General features: G+C 30.6%; 1 protein-coding gene across 6 annotated transcripts; it reads left to right on the forward strand.

Moving 5' to 3' along the window:
* The first annotated feature begins 1,748 nt into the window (after positions 1–1,748).
* On the forward strand, positions 1,749–13,882 carry LOC112790197 (uncharacterized). 6 transcript variants are annotated; one of them, XM_072232771.1, is made up of 12 exons: positions 1,749–2,470; positions 2,591–2,729; positions 4,785–4,886; positions 5,024–5,074; positions 5,286–5,315; positions 5,890–6,053; positions 7,294–7,330; positions 7,787–7,859; positions 8,040–8,132; positions 8,793–8,861; positions 12,701–13,380; positions 13,501–13,882. In XM_072232771.1, exons 4-12 carry the CDS (start codon positions 5,036–5,038, stop codon positions 13,504–13,506), a joined length of 1,191 nt encoding a protein of 396 aa, XP_072088872.1. In that variant the 5' UTR covers positions 1,749–2,470; positions 2,591–2,729; positions 4,785–4,886; positions 5,024–5,035; the 3' UTR covers positions 13,507–13,882. The 6 variants fall into 6 exon arrangements, with proteins under 6 accessions (XP_072088872.1, XP_025688276.1, XP_025688277.1 ...); XM_025832491.3 differs by having other exon boundaries at positions 4,785–4,916; positions 12,701–13,554; XM_025832492.3 differs by having other exon boundaries at positions 12,701–13,554.
* Positions 13,883–14,443: the final 561 nt, after the last annotated feature.

A 14,443-nucleotide genomic window follows, 5' to 3' on the forward strand; every position in this document is an offset into this window, starting at 1 on the left:
TATCATCTAAACAATGAAGTTACATTGTCATTAAGCTAAGAACTTTGCACATTCTGATCCCCTTCAATCCGCTGTAAGACTTCTAATATGCTTCTACACAATAGTTTAGTACTTTTGGAAAATGTTGGATTTAAATATTTTCTTTTGAAAAAGATAAACTAATTCCCTCTATTTCAAATTGAAGTTTTCTAAATTGTTGTACTATTTTTTCTAATGATGTTCATATTGAAACTGTTTGATTCAAAATTTCTTCCTAATCTTTGAATTAACCCGCTTTATGCTACATTTTGTTGCATATATATATATATATATATATATATATATATATATATATATATATATATATATATATATATATATATATATATATATATATATTCTTGTTGTTTGGTAATCTCACGTATTCCTTCAAATCCTTGCGAAATATCATCTTTGTCCAACTGTGAACTTGAGTATTCTTCCAATTTCTCGCATAAACCTTTCGTGCCGTTTGTCTTTCTCTTCTCATGTTTCGTATTCCTTATATGCGCTAGTTCTTAGGGACACGATTTGTGCGTACGGAAAGTGAATATGGTCAATCTATGAAGTTATAAGGAGTTGTGGAGTTTTGAAGCAATAAGAGGAAGTGATCATGTTTTATTAAGAGTTCTAAACGAACATTGTGCCTATTTAATTTTAGATTTTGAAATTTGGTTTGCATCAAATTACTTTTATCAATTTTTGCATCATCTAATATATTTTCTTTTATGTTTATGTGATATGATTTTCTTGGAACCTTTAAAATATTCAAAAAGGGATGTGAATATAAATATTTTCTTCAACTTATATGAATTTTCGAGGACGAAAATTTTTGTAAGTTGGATAAAATGTAACATCCCGCAGTTTTTAAAATATAATTATAAATAAATTGTGATTTTATTTTATTAAGTTTAAAACTTTATAATTTTAGAATTATTTTATTAGAAATAACTAAATAGATTCGGAGATAACTTTATTTTGAATCAATTAATATTCTTAAGTAATTTTATTATATTGGAATATTTTGTATAATTTTAGTAATTGAAAAATAAGGAAGGATTGTATGATTTAATTTAAGTAACTTTTATCATGAAAAAGTTACGATTTATTTTATTAATTTGATATCTTATCTTATAAATTAATTAATTAAGGGTAATTAAATTAGTTTTATTAATATTTGGAGTTATGTTAATTAATACTCTTGTGTAATTTTATAATTGTTATTTCATATAATTTGAAATTAAGATTTAGTAATGGAAGCAATATATAACTTAATTTAAGAAATTTCTATTATGGATAAATTATGGTTTATTTTATTAGTTTGAGCTCTTAGAGATTAACTTATTAGCTAGGAATGATTAAATTGATTTTTATAAATACTTTAAGTTTAAGTAAGTTAATATTTATGTACAATTTTTATTATAATTAGATATTTTGTAAATTAAAATTAAAGTTTCGGTAATAGAAAAATAATAAAAAATTATATCATTTAATTTGAATCATTAAATATTGAGTTTAAACTACATTTTATAAAAATGTGATTAATATACTTATTTTTTAATTTAAATTAAAAATAATTAATTCAACTTAGCAATATGTTGATAAATAATATTCTTAAATATTTTTAAGAGAGTATATTTGGTTTTAAAATTATTATTCCTTTCAATTTTATCAAAATATCTATTCATATCTATCCATAATTTTTTATAAAATTTTAATTTCTAACCCTAATTCCTAAAATTAACTCAGAACCCTAATTTCCCCAGTTCCTAACCCTAACAGCCGCAGCCTCACCCTCCTTCATAACAAATGCATACAAATTGAAGAAAGGGGGAAACAGGGAGAAAGATGGAAGAGAAGGGAGACGGCGCTGGCTGGGGCCTCGCCGCCGTCACCGTCGCTGTCAAGCGTGAAGGGTGGAGAGGAGAGAGCTTGCATCCAAGAGAGAAGAGATGCTGTCTGCCGTCACCGTCGCCGCCCTGGAGCTCGCCGTCGAGCTGCTTCACGGCGCCGTCCCGTCCATGGACCCACAAGCTTGCGTTACTGCCGATCCGTTCACAAGCCGTCGTCGATGGGACAGAATCGCGAAGAGAGAGACACACGAAGAGAAGCCCACGACCAGCCTTGTCGCCGTCAGCGCCGCGGGTTGCCGTCGCCATCCTCGCGAGCTGCCACCGCATCGCCGTTACTGAGCTGCAGCACCGCCGATGTCGCACTCTGCTGCTGCCGCGTCTCGCCAAGCCGCCGCTGGAGGAGGAAGGCCCGCCAGTTTTGTTTCTGCTTATGAGTTTTGGAATCTGAGAAAACGCCACTGCCGTTGTTGTTTGTTGGGTTCAAGATCATTGCTCCCACTGGAATCACGAACCGGAAAGGAGAGGAGGCCGTTTTCTGTTGTCGCTGGTGCTGCCATAGGACGGTTGAAGCCATTGCTGATTATGATTTTGTTATCTGGGTACTGGTCTGATCTTTTCCTTAGGATTGATCCATTTACTTGTTTTGTTTTGTTACTGCTATGGTAGCCATGTTCTGATTTTAATTCTATTTTAGTCCTTGCTTTGTCTTGAATCCCTAGGGCTGAAAATTGCTTTTGATTCCTACTCAATTTAAATCCTCTATTTTACTGCAACCATGGTCAAAGTTGCGAAGGCTGGTATTGTTGCCGCTCTGGTTGTGTGAGAGTTACCGCTGCTGCCCTGACACTAAAAGAGAAGGTATTTGTTACGTTAAAGTATGCGATTGCGACATCGAGGTAGGGGGTTTAAAACGATTTTAATTTAAGAATGCCTACAAGGTTTATTGAATAACTGCAAATAGATTTAATAGCTGTGATTAATTGGTTGATTATGTGAATATTGAATTGTGGCTGAAATTGTGATTGGAATGGTTGAGATTGTGATTTGGAATTGTTGATTGGTGATATTGATTGATTATGTAGATTGGGAATTGTTTGATGACTTATTGTTCAGAATTACTGAATTTTAATGGGTTATGTTGGATTTGTTGCTGTTGAGCTGATATTTGGTATATTGTAATGATAATGAGCTTGGTTGGTGGTTGATTTGGAATTGGTTTTGAGGGGTATTGAAGGGTTGGGTTTTGAATACTAAATGGTTTGCTGAAAATCAGGTTCTCTTGAAAATAAACGGCAACTTTGAAAGTGAATCAGTGACTCTATAGTGACTGAAATGATAAGAATTTAAGTGTTAAGTAAATTATATTAAGTGTAATTGTGAAAACTCAATTTTGAAGGTTTCGTATCAACTAGAGAATTAGTTATGATTTTTCAAAGTTGAATTCTAAAATCTGATTTTCTGCGTAATTTCTATACCGAGTCAGCAACTTTGAAAAACTACAACTAATTCTGTGATTATCGGAATTGCGTGGGACCAAGTCCGGATTAAGCTTGGGAATATAGGGAGCTAGACTGCTGAATTTGAGACTTTTTCATTAAGTTTATGATTTATGGTGAATTTTTGAATTATGGATGTCAAATCTGGTTTTTCTGCAGAACGTTTAACACAGCAGCAACTTGTTTCCTCTATTAGAAATTCTCCAGTTTGCATTTTTAAATGGAACCAATTTTAAATGAAGCTCTGGTTCTAACACTTTAATTTCATAAAAATTTAGAATTGTTAGAGTTGTGGTTTTAAAGATTTGGGTTTTTAAAGTAAGATGTATTATGCAGTAAAAGTCAGATTTTGTTTTCTAAGTCAGTAACTTTGAGACTTTATAATTTTTAATTCTGGAATGATATTGAGATGCAACCAATTGGAGGTGAAAGTTGAGTATGTTTAGTATAGTTTAAATGTTCAATTATTAAACTCAAATTTGAAGACTCTTGCAGGGTTCTGATTGAAAGGCTTTCATACACCTCAAGTTGTAGTTTAAGAAATTTGTTAATTAATCTGGTGTAAGAGGGATGAATGACTAGCTTCTGGTTCTTTTACTGCTCTGTTGTTACAGCTCCTTTCAGTCCTTAACTGCTTTGTTACATTCTAGCTTTCAGTCCTTTTATGCGAGCATTTGTTTTGGAGCTTCTGTTCACTATTTTTTTGTATTTTTTTAAGTGCTTCTATTACTTTATGGTTTTTGTTACAAATTGATGCTGAAAGCTTGCAAAGAATTTGGCCTAATTTTACTATATTCAAGTATTGTTTGTTAGGTTGGATCAGATAATTAGTGATATTCTGGATTCTATTTTCTCAAATAATATTCTGACTTTATTTACAAAATGCAAATTTAAATTTGGCTTTAGTAACAAACTTACAGTGGTTTCTTTTTATTTGGTCAATTTAGACTTCAACTCTAAATCTGATAACTTATTCTTCATTCATATGTGTCTATATTTTGGGTTGTGTCTATGCTGCTATGAGCTTCAATTTAGATCTTTCTTTGTGGTTTCTAATTGAAATGATTGGTTGTACTCTTGGTCTAATATAAGATAAGGTTATCAACACTCATAGGTAGGAAGCTTATTGGGAGGCTCCTCAAAATCTTTTCTTACCATGTTACACTCTAACCCCGACAACAATATAAGAAAACAGAGGAAAAACAGAGGAAAAAAGAATTCGTACCCCTTTTATTTTTTCCCCACCTTTCTTAACATGTGTCCTATTATGTTGTCTAAGTTGTGTGTTCTTACTGTTGGTATAAGTATTTTGATCATTCCTCCAGTATATCAAGTGACTTTTGCAAATAAGTTGAGCTTATCTTTTATCATACAATCCTAATCTTACCATAACTTAATCTATTATTGTGTTTTGCAGTTGCTCAATGTTCCAAATCCTGCTGTTCTTGACATTCCTGTTTGTGCATTGGGGGGTGGATATTGGAATTATATATTATTATACAGATTGCCTAAAGACTAGGTAATACCATTATGAAAACAAGTTTGTTAGGTACTCATAAAGATTTTTTATGCCTTTGAATGATTAATTTAAATTTTTAATTTAGTCAAAAGAAAATTACTGCAAAAGCATTATGTTATTCTTTTGCATGTTGTCAGATAGGTATATCCATGATGAGGAAGGAAGTTGAGAACGATGAGTCTATAAAAGTAATTCGTTTCCGTTGCTGTTTCCATATATTTTTTTTAACTCAAAACAAATAAACAAAGGCCATGCTTTTATATCAGCTGGATTTGATTTTAAGAAAAGGATTTAGGTTTCGAAATATTTGAAACTTTTTTGTGGTCAATTATTTGAGCTGGAACCAACATACGGACTTAAGAAATTTATGTTTAAAGGTTTTGTTCTGATTTTTTGCAGGAATCTTCATCTCTTAGAAAAATACCAGTGGTATCTTTTGGCCGTGAACTTCAACTTCCTGCACATAGTAAAAGAAATTCAAAAAATATAGTCATACTGAATAAGCATACAAATTAGAAGTTTTTAACAATTATTTGAATGGTTTCTACTCATTGCAATATTGTGCAGTTAGTTGGAGATGATTTCTTGATGTTTAATGCAAAACGCATTGAGAGAGTAATACTGGAGTATGCATGTAACGCTCTTTTTTAAATGGACTTTGATGGGGTTCCTTTGTTTAGTTCAAAATTGTTCTCACTTTTTCTTCATAAAATTAATCATATTTCGTTAATAAAGATGTTTGGATATCCAGAGTTTGAAAAAAGTTGCTTCTTTATGCAATACATTAGAAGATAGAGTTTACAAGTTTTTTACCCATATTAAAACACTGTTGCATGAGCTATTTTTGATAAATTAATTTTTTTTAATTGCTATTTTGTTATTTTTTTTATTGCTGTTCTTCCTCTGACATGGATTTCTATAGTATTTTACTTATGCATTTGTTTTTGTCAATCTTTAAACGTGCATAAATTTAATTTAATTGTTACGATAATTATAAATACAGAGCAAAGTCCAAAAACAGCCAATTAGACAGAACCCAGAAGTTACTCTTTGCTGTGATGTACGCTGTAAGATTGTAGGAAGAAGTGAAGAACCCAATGTCTACATAAGCAATGAACAAACCACTGCGGCTGCAACGCTTTCCTTCATTCAAACTTCAATTTCATGGTAATAGCTACTACCTCTGTTGATAAGTTCATTTTTTAATTGATTTTTTGCTGCTTTTTCTTTTTGTTCTTCCATTGCCATTAAAAATCACGACATAGAAGCGCAAGTATGAACTTACTGTTTTGTTAAATTTACATATAATCTTTGATGCAATTTCTGATTCTGCTGTAAGTTTGTGACTTAAAAAAATATATATTAAAAGGAGATTAGAACATGAAATTAAGAAAGAAAACAAAGCTCAACAGATTGACCTTTGTTGTTTTTTTTCTTTTCTTTATTTTCCATTGACCTGATTTTTATCAAGTCTATAAAGACCGAGATACATGCAGTTCCAGTCTTATAATAGTGATAATTGCTATGGTGACCAAAGTACATATCGTAATATTCACTTCTAAAGCTCATACATTTTATATACCCCATTGTAATGTAGATCAACCAAGTTGGAATTGTTACAGAGATCATTGAGGTGGTGAAGTAGGCAAAAGAAGTACATTGGGGAGTGGTAACTTTTCATAGATTTGGGAAAACTATAGACTCTTTCATTGTTGCCAATGGAATTAAGTAAATCAGACAGTTAGTATGATCTTCTATAAAATAATTCTTTTGTCTTCATATGTTTATATGTTATGACTTCGTTCAAGTAAATTTTATTGAGAAAAAAGTCTACTATATTTGTAAATTGGTTTCTTGAAACTTATCTTATTACTCTTTAAAGGAATTGCATCTACCGTAGAATATTAATATTTGTTTCTCAGTATCTATTAATTGGACAAAAGTGCTTATGTTTTTATGAATTTTTTTAGACTTTATATTTGATGGGTTGGTAGTGATTTGAGTAAGGTGTATGCAATTCTCACCAAAGCCTTTACTAGATTTTAACATTCTTTTAAGTCTAATGCATTTTCTTTTGATTAAAATCTCAATTGCTGAGATTTTTCTATCATTCATTAAACCTGAAAAATTTATATTCCATAATTTAAAAGAATTGATAAGAACTAGATGAACATGGAGCAGTTTACTTTTTGTTTGCGGCTTAATCATATGATGCTTTCATGAGATGGTTTCATTGTGATTTTAGAGTTTGTATATTGAAAACTTTTAATTAATATGCATGCTCAGGAGAAATCACTTGAACTGTTGTCGGCATCTTAGGTCTCTCGCATACTCTAATTAATTAGTTACTTCAATTGTATCTACTATATCATCATTGATCTTAATTACTTTCTTTTGTCTTGCTCAGGAAACATAATTTCTGCCTTCCTGTTCTTGTCCCCAGTGTAAGTTTGATATATTTTGCCTTCATTCTTAACTATCTCTTTTTATGGGGCCATATTTTTGTCATTTTTATTTGCATCTAATCTTCCTAGAGTAAAAAGGAAACAAGTGTCTTAATTAGGATGAAGCAAAACACTAATTTAGTATTGCTTGTGCTGTTTTATCATTGGGTTTTAAGGTTTAACGGGTTTCATTGATATTTAATTTGATTGCATGGTAATTAGCTAATTTTTGGTACTTAATTACTTTGGTTAGATAAAGATAACTCTCTAATTATTTAAGATTAATTATTAATTTAAGATAAAAATATTCATTTTTCTTTCGTGTTATTTCGATCTGTTTTTGCTTCCCTGGTTGAAGTGTGAAAAATTGTGTCTTGATTTTCGCCTGGATTGTTGCAAGTTGCTATGATATTCCTTCCCTTTTTTATGATGGATTTTCTCTATTTTGTGTTTCAGAGAGATCCAAAATCCTGTGAATCACGTAATCCAATGTGCTCGAAGCCTACACCAGCCTTCAAAAAGTCGCAAAGTAACCCTTCCTTACCTATTTCCTTCATTTCTTTATTCTAATTTTTATCTCATTGAAAGGAGCTGGTTTGTTTCCTATAAAACTATTTGGTGCTCTTGTGAGGTCCATGTTGAGTTTGCAGGTATCATTAACATTTTATTTCATCCCCCCCCCCCCAAAAAAAAAAATATTTGGACACAGGAGTTGAGAGGCAAATTTGGTCTTGTTGCCTTTTTTTTTTTTGCTTCTTCAATTGTGCAGCAGTTTTTGGGTTCAGAGATAAAATACTTTTGGGTAAGTTAAGTAAGACCACTACTTGTTTATTTTTTATATGAATTATTCTTTTGTTTTCTTTTGTGTGGGTTTATAAATTTTACCTTTTTATGATATGTGAAAGTTTATATGTGTGTAAAAATAAGTTAATGTATTTATAGGGTGCAATTGTATTCACTGGTTTATTGTTTTTTTTTCTGGTTTTCTGATTTTATGGTATTTTATCTTCTTGATTATTTACTTTCTAAATACATATTTTGTTTACCTCTCTTATGAAATAAAATTAGTAAGAAACTTATGGTTATTTGTTTCTCTCTTTTATTTATTTCTTTTTTCCTTGTCTGAATATTTTTTTCCCTTCTGTTTTCTTGGGTGTTGAACTAAATAATTAATAAGTGTTGCTGTTCTGTCATTTTTTTTTCACCATTTGCTTCAGATTGGAGCTATTTATCTCTCTATATCTAACTGTTGAATTATGCCTTTTTATGCATTCAATTTCGAAAAACTATTGTTTTAAAACAGTGGAAAATTCTTTAAAAATCTGTATGGTGTAATTTCAACCACTGGGTTCCTTTATTTTATTCTGTTGTTTCTCTAATCTTTTGGTTTTTATCTTCTTGGATACTTATTTTATCAATGTATATTTTGTTTCCCTCTATTCTGACGTGTTATGAGTGATAGGCGTGATGGATGACGATTTGCTTTTGATGGTCCGCTCTGGTTTTGCAGTGGCGGCGGTGCCAGTGCTGGGTATGACTCTTCATTCATATTACTCTGTTTTTTGTTATTTTTCATTTTATTTTTCACCTCTGTGCCTTATTATTTATATATAGATCACGATTTTTATTTGGAACCTGTTTAAAATACTTTCTCACTTTTTAGGAGGTCTTGGTTTTTCTCTTTTTTTTTGTGATTATTATGCTGAAAGTATGCCATTTAAATATTTTCTTTGATTTAGAGAATGTATCTATTCCTGCTGTGAAGAAAACAAAAGAAGTTTACTGAATGAGAAAAATAGTAGGTTTATATTAAGAATTGTTGGATATTAAGTTTGTTTTTCTAATTTCCTTTTGTTGTCACACAAAGGGTACCAGATTGAAACCTTTCTTTTTAGATGTCATCATATGTTGTTACTAGGATTTAGAATGTTGATTTATATAATTGGTTGATAGATATTTAGCATTGCATAAGGGATCAATTCATGTTACTACTTTGTATTGTAATTATGTCAATGTACTCATTTGTACTCATTAAACACCATAAAACGGTACATGGTATTCTTACTGAGTGTGCTAATATAAGTTATGTTACGTATTTATCACATGCCATTACCAAATAGGCAAAAGATGAAATTTATGGGGAGAAGGTAAGGTACATTATTTAGTTGTTCGAATAAATAAATTCTGTTATGTGTTTATCACATGCCATTTAGTTGTTCGAATTGTGTAGTACTTATTTAGTCACATGACATGCTTTCAAATTAAAGACAATTCCTAACCAAAATACATACCATGAATGCCTTTAAGCTAGGGATGTTATTGCAATTGAGTTAAAATTACTGAAATTTTATTTTGTTCGTTTTGATTTTTCATTTGTTTTTTCGAAGTTATTTGTGGAGCTGAAAATACTAAAATATCTCCAATTACATAACGAGTTTCTAAATTTTTTAATTTTATATTCTTTCCATTCCAAGATCTCAAATGTCTTTTTGTTCTTTGTTCTCAGTCTTTTTTTTGTTTCGTCTTCTTTATTTCTTTATTTAATTATACCTAATTCTATGTGAATGATTTCTTTATACCAAGCATCTTCACTATATTGTTATCCGTCTCAAGAGAGCTTTTCGTTTCATTTTCTCCTTATACTATGCATCTTTCATTTGGTTCTGTGGAAAATGTTTGATTTATGAAATGTTTATTTTGCTTGAGTTTAGAGATTTTGGCTTTATTTTTTATATGTTCCACTTTTGTTCTCCGTTCAAGATTGAATTCCTAATCTAAATATATAGATCATATATCAATTTTGTGATAGGGGTATTATTGATATTTTAATTTTCTTAGACCATATTAGTAAAATTAAATTTTATTTTCTAAGATATTCTTAGGAAGGCAATACGGATACACTTCATGTTTATTTTATGCTTGCTTTATTATTATATTTCAATTTATGCCACAAACTAATGATTATAAACTTATAAAATTAATTGTTGATTACGACGACTATATTTTTCATTTTTTATGTTTATTTAATATTTTGTAGTTTTTTAAATTGAATTAATTAATTTTTGAAACACATGATTAGGTATATGTTAAATATTATTTTGGCATAATTATACCAAAAAAAATGATAATTCAAATTTTTAATTGGTATGCCTATAAAAAAATAATCTTAATAGTTAATTAGTTAAAAAAAAACTACATAGTTACTTTTATTTTTATATTACAATAAATGTATTTATTTGTTTATAAATTTAGTTAAAATTTTTCTTAAAAGTTGTCAATTCAAAAAGATAGTAAAAAATACAAATTAATGTTAAATTATTTAAAGACAGGTATTTTTTTAATTTTACAGGAGAACATATGACATATTAAAATAATCTAAATACATAACTAAAATGCGTTACTAATATTTTAGTTTCTATTTACAGTAAAAGTCTGCTTCAAGTCAACTGCATTATTAACTTTAAGTCATGCCTCTTTTAAGAAAATTATTCGAACGATAATATTTTGGTAAGTGTCAAATTGTATAGTGTTTTTTGTTAAAAATAATATAATTAAGATATTGTTTATTTTTTTTAAGTCAATATATATTACCCGTATTTTTTAATAAAATAACAATAATATTTTTTATAAACATAATCAAATAAAAGAATTTAGTAAATAGAGATCTTCCAACCGTGCATGGCACGGGTCTTCTGCTAGTAATATATTATTTATACTTAGTTTAGTACTTTTGGAAAATGTTGGATTTAAATATTTTTTTTGAAAAAGATAAACTAATTCTCTTTATTTTAAATTGAAGTTGTTCCAAATTGTTGTACTATTTTTCCTAATGATGTTCATATTGAAACTGTTTGATTCAAAATTTCTTCTTAATCTTTGAATTAACCCGCATTATGCTACATTTTGTTGCATATATATATATATATATATATATATATATATATATATATATATATATATATATATATATATATATAGTTGTTCGGTAATCTCACGTATTCCTTTAAATCCTTGCGAAATACCATCTTTGTCCAACTGTGAACTTGAGTATTCCAATTTTTTGCATAAACCTTTCGTGCCGTTTGTCTTTCTCTTCTCATGTTTTGTATTCCTTATATGCGCTAGTTCTTAAGGACACGATTTGTGCGTACGGAAAGTGAATATGGTCAATCTATGAAGTTATAAGGAGTTGTGGAGTTTTGAGGCAATAAGAGGAAGTGATCATGCTTTATTAAGAGTTCTAAACGAACATTGTGCCTATTTATTTTTAGATTTTGAAATTTGGTTTGTATCAAATTACTTTTATCAACTTTTGCATCATCTAATATATTTTCTTCTATGTTTATGTGATATGATTTTTTTGGAACATTTAAAATATTCAAAAAGGGATGTGAATATAAATCTTTTCTTCTACTTATATCAATTTTTGAGGGCGAAAATTTTTGTAAGTTGGATAGAATGTAACATTCCGCATTTTTAAAAATATAATTATAAATAAATTGTGATTTTATTTTATTAAGTTTAAAACTTTATAATTTTAGAAATTATTTTATTAGAAATAACTAAATAGATTTAGAGATAATTTTATTTTGAATCAATTAATATTCTTAAGTAATTTTATTATATTGGAATATTTTGTATAATTTTAGTAATTGAAAAATAAGGAAGGATTGTATGATTTAATTTAAGTAGCTTTTATTATGAAAGTTACGATTTATTTTATTAATTTGATATCTTATCTTATAAATTAATTAATTAAGGGTAATTAAATTAGTTTTATTAATATTTGAAGTTATGTTAATTAATACTCTTGTGTAATTTTATAATTGTTATTTCATATAATTTGAAATTAAGATTTAGTAATGGAAGCAATATGTAACTTAATTTAAGAAATTTCTATTATGGATAAATTATGGTTTATTTTATTATTTTGAGCTCTTAGAGATTAACTTATTAGGAATGATTAAATTGATTTTTATAAATACTTTAAGTTTAAGTAAGTTAATATTTATGTACAATTTTTATTATAATTAGATATTTTGTAGATTAAAATTAAAGTTTTGGTAATAGAAAAATAATAAAAAGTTATATCATTTCATTTGAATCATTAAATATTCAGTTTAAACTACATTTTATAAATATGTGATTAATATATATTTTTTTAATTTAAATTAGAAATAATTAATTCAACTTAGCAATATATTGATAAATAATGTTCTTAAATATTTTTAAGAGAGTATATTTGGTTTTAAAATTATTCTACCCTTCAATTTTATCAAAATATCTATTCATATCTATCCATATTCTTTTATAAAATTTTAATTTCTAACCCTAATTCCCAAAATTAACTCAGAACCCTAATTTCCCCAGTTCCTAACTCTAACAGCCGCAGCCTCACCCTCCTTCATAACAAATGCATACAAATTGAAGAAAGGGGGAAACAGGGAGAAAGAGGGAAGAGAAGGGAGACGGCGCTGGCTGGGGCCTCGCCGCTGTCACTGTCGCTGTCAAGCGTGAAGGGTGGAGAAGAGAGAGCTTGCATCCAAGAGAGAAGAGATGCTGTCTGCCGTCACCGTCGCCGCCCTGGAGCTTGCCGTCGAGCTGCTTCACGGCGTCGTCCCGTCCATGGACCCACAAGCTTGCGTTACTGCCGATCCGTTCACAAGCCGTCGTCGATGGGACAGAATCGCGAAGAGAGAGAGACACACGAAGAGAAGCCCACGACCAGCCTTGTCGCCGTCAGCGCCGCGGGTTGCAGTCACCATCCTCGCGAGCTTCCATCGCATCGCCGTTACAGCACCGCCGTTGTTGCACTCTGCTGCTGGTGCGTCTCGCCAAGCCGCCGCTGGAGGAGGAAGGCCCACCAATTTTGTTTCTGCTTATGGGTTTTGGAATCTGAGAAAATGCCAATGCCGTTGTTGTTTGTTGGGTTCAGGATCATTGCTGCCACTGGAATCACGAACCGGAAAGGAGAGGTGGCCGTTTTCCGTTGTCATTGGTGCTGCCATAGGACGGTTGAAGCCATTGCTGATTATGATTTTGATATCTGGGTATTGGTCTGATCTTTTCCTTAGGATTAATCCATTTACTTGTTTTGTTTTGTTACTGCTATGGTAGCCATGTTCTGATTTTAATTCTATTTTAGTCCTTGCTTTATCTTGAATCCCTAGGGTTGAAAATTGCTTTTGATTCCTACTCAATTTAAATCCTCTATTTTACTGCAACCATGGTCAAAGTTGCGAAGGCTGGTATTGTTGCCGTTCTGGTTGTGTGAGAGTTACCACTGTTGCCCTGACACTAAAAGAGAAGGTATTTGTTACGTTAAAGTATGCGATTGCGACATCGAGGTAGGGGGTTCAAAACGATTTTAATTTAAGAATGCCTAGAAGGTTTATTGAATAACTGCAAATAGATTTAATAGCTGTGATTAATTGGTTGATTATGTGAATATTGAATTGTGGCTGAAATTGTGATTGGAATGGTTGAGATTGTGATTTGGAATTGTTGATTGGTGATATTGATTGATTATGTAGATTGGGAATTATTTGATAACTTATTGTTCAGAATTACTAAATTTTAATGGGTTATGTTGGATTTGTTGCTGTTGAGCTGATATTTGGTATATTGTAATGATAATGAGCTTGCCGTAGAAGAGGCCATGTTGGCTCGCCTTCAGGTGTCCTTCTCGGGATAGGGTCATTTAAAGAACGAGGGTCAGCACGACGTATAAAAAAAAAACCTGAAATAAATTAGGAAAAAAATCGGAGGAGTTTGCTAGTGATGAGGCCATTTCGGCTCGCCTTCAGGTGTCCTCCTCGGGATAGGGTCATTTAAAGTACGAGTGTCATCACGACGTAAAAAAAAAAACTTGAAATAAAAGGGAAAAAACCGAAAAAAAATCAGAGGAGCCTGCCGGTGATGAGGCCATTTCGGCTCGACTTTAGGTGTCCTCCTCGGGATAGGGTCATTTAAAGAACGAGGGTAAAAACCGGAAAAAAACCCGAAAAAAATCAGAGGAGCCTGCCGGAGATTAGGCCATTTCGGCTCGCCTTCAGGTGTCCTCCTCAGGATAGGGTCATTTAAAGAACGAGGGTCAGCACAACGTATAAAAAA

Source organism: Arachis hypogaea, chromosome 3 (assembly GCF_003086295.3).
Source record: "Arachis hypogaea cultivar Tifrunner chromosome 3, arahy.Tifrunner.gnm2.J5K5, whole genome shotgun sequence".
Classification (NCBI taxonomy): domain Eukaryota; kingdom Viridiplantae; phylum Streptophyta; class Magnoliopsida; order Fabales; family Fabaceae; genus Arachis; species Arachis hypogaea.

Bases quoted from the DNA above. Each gene is read 5' to 3' on its own strand.
- LOC112790197 (XM_025832491.3), top strand. From the start codon at position 5,036: ATGATGAGGAAGGAAGTTGAGAACGATGAGTCTATAAAA. The intron at 7,860-8,039 runs GTAACCCTTCCT...ATTTGGACACAG, and splicing joins AGCCTTCAAAAAGTCGCAAA to GAGTTGAGAGGCAAATTTGG. The intron at 8,133-8,792 runs GTAAGTTAAGTA...TATGAGTGATAG, and splicing joins CAGAGATAAAATACTTTTGG to GCGTGATGGATGACGATTTG.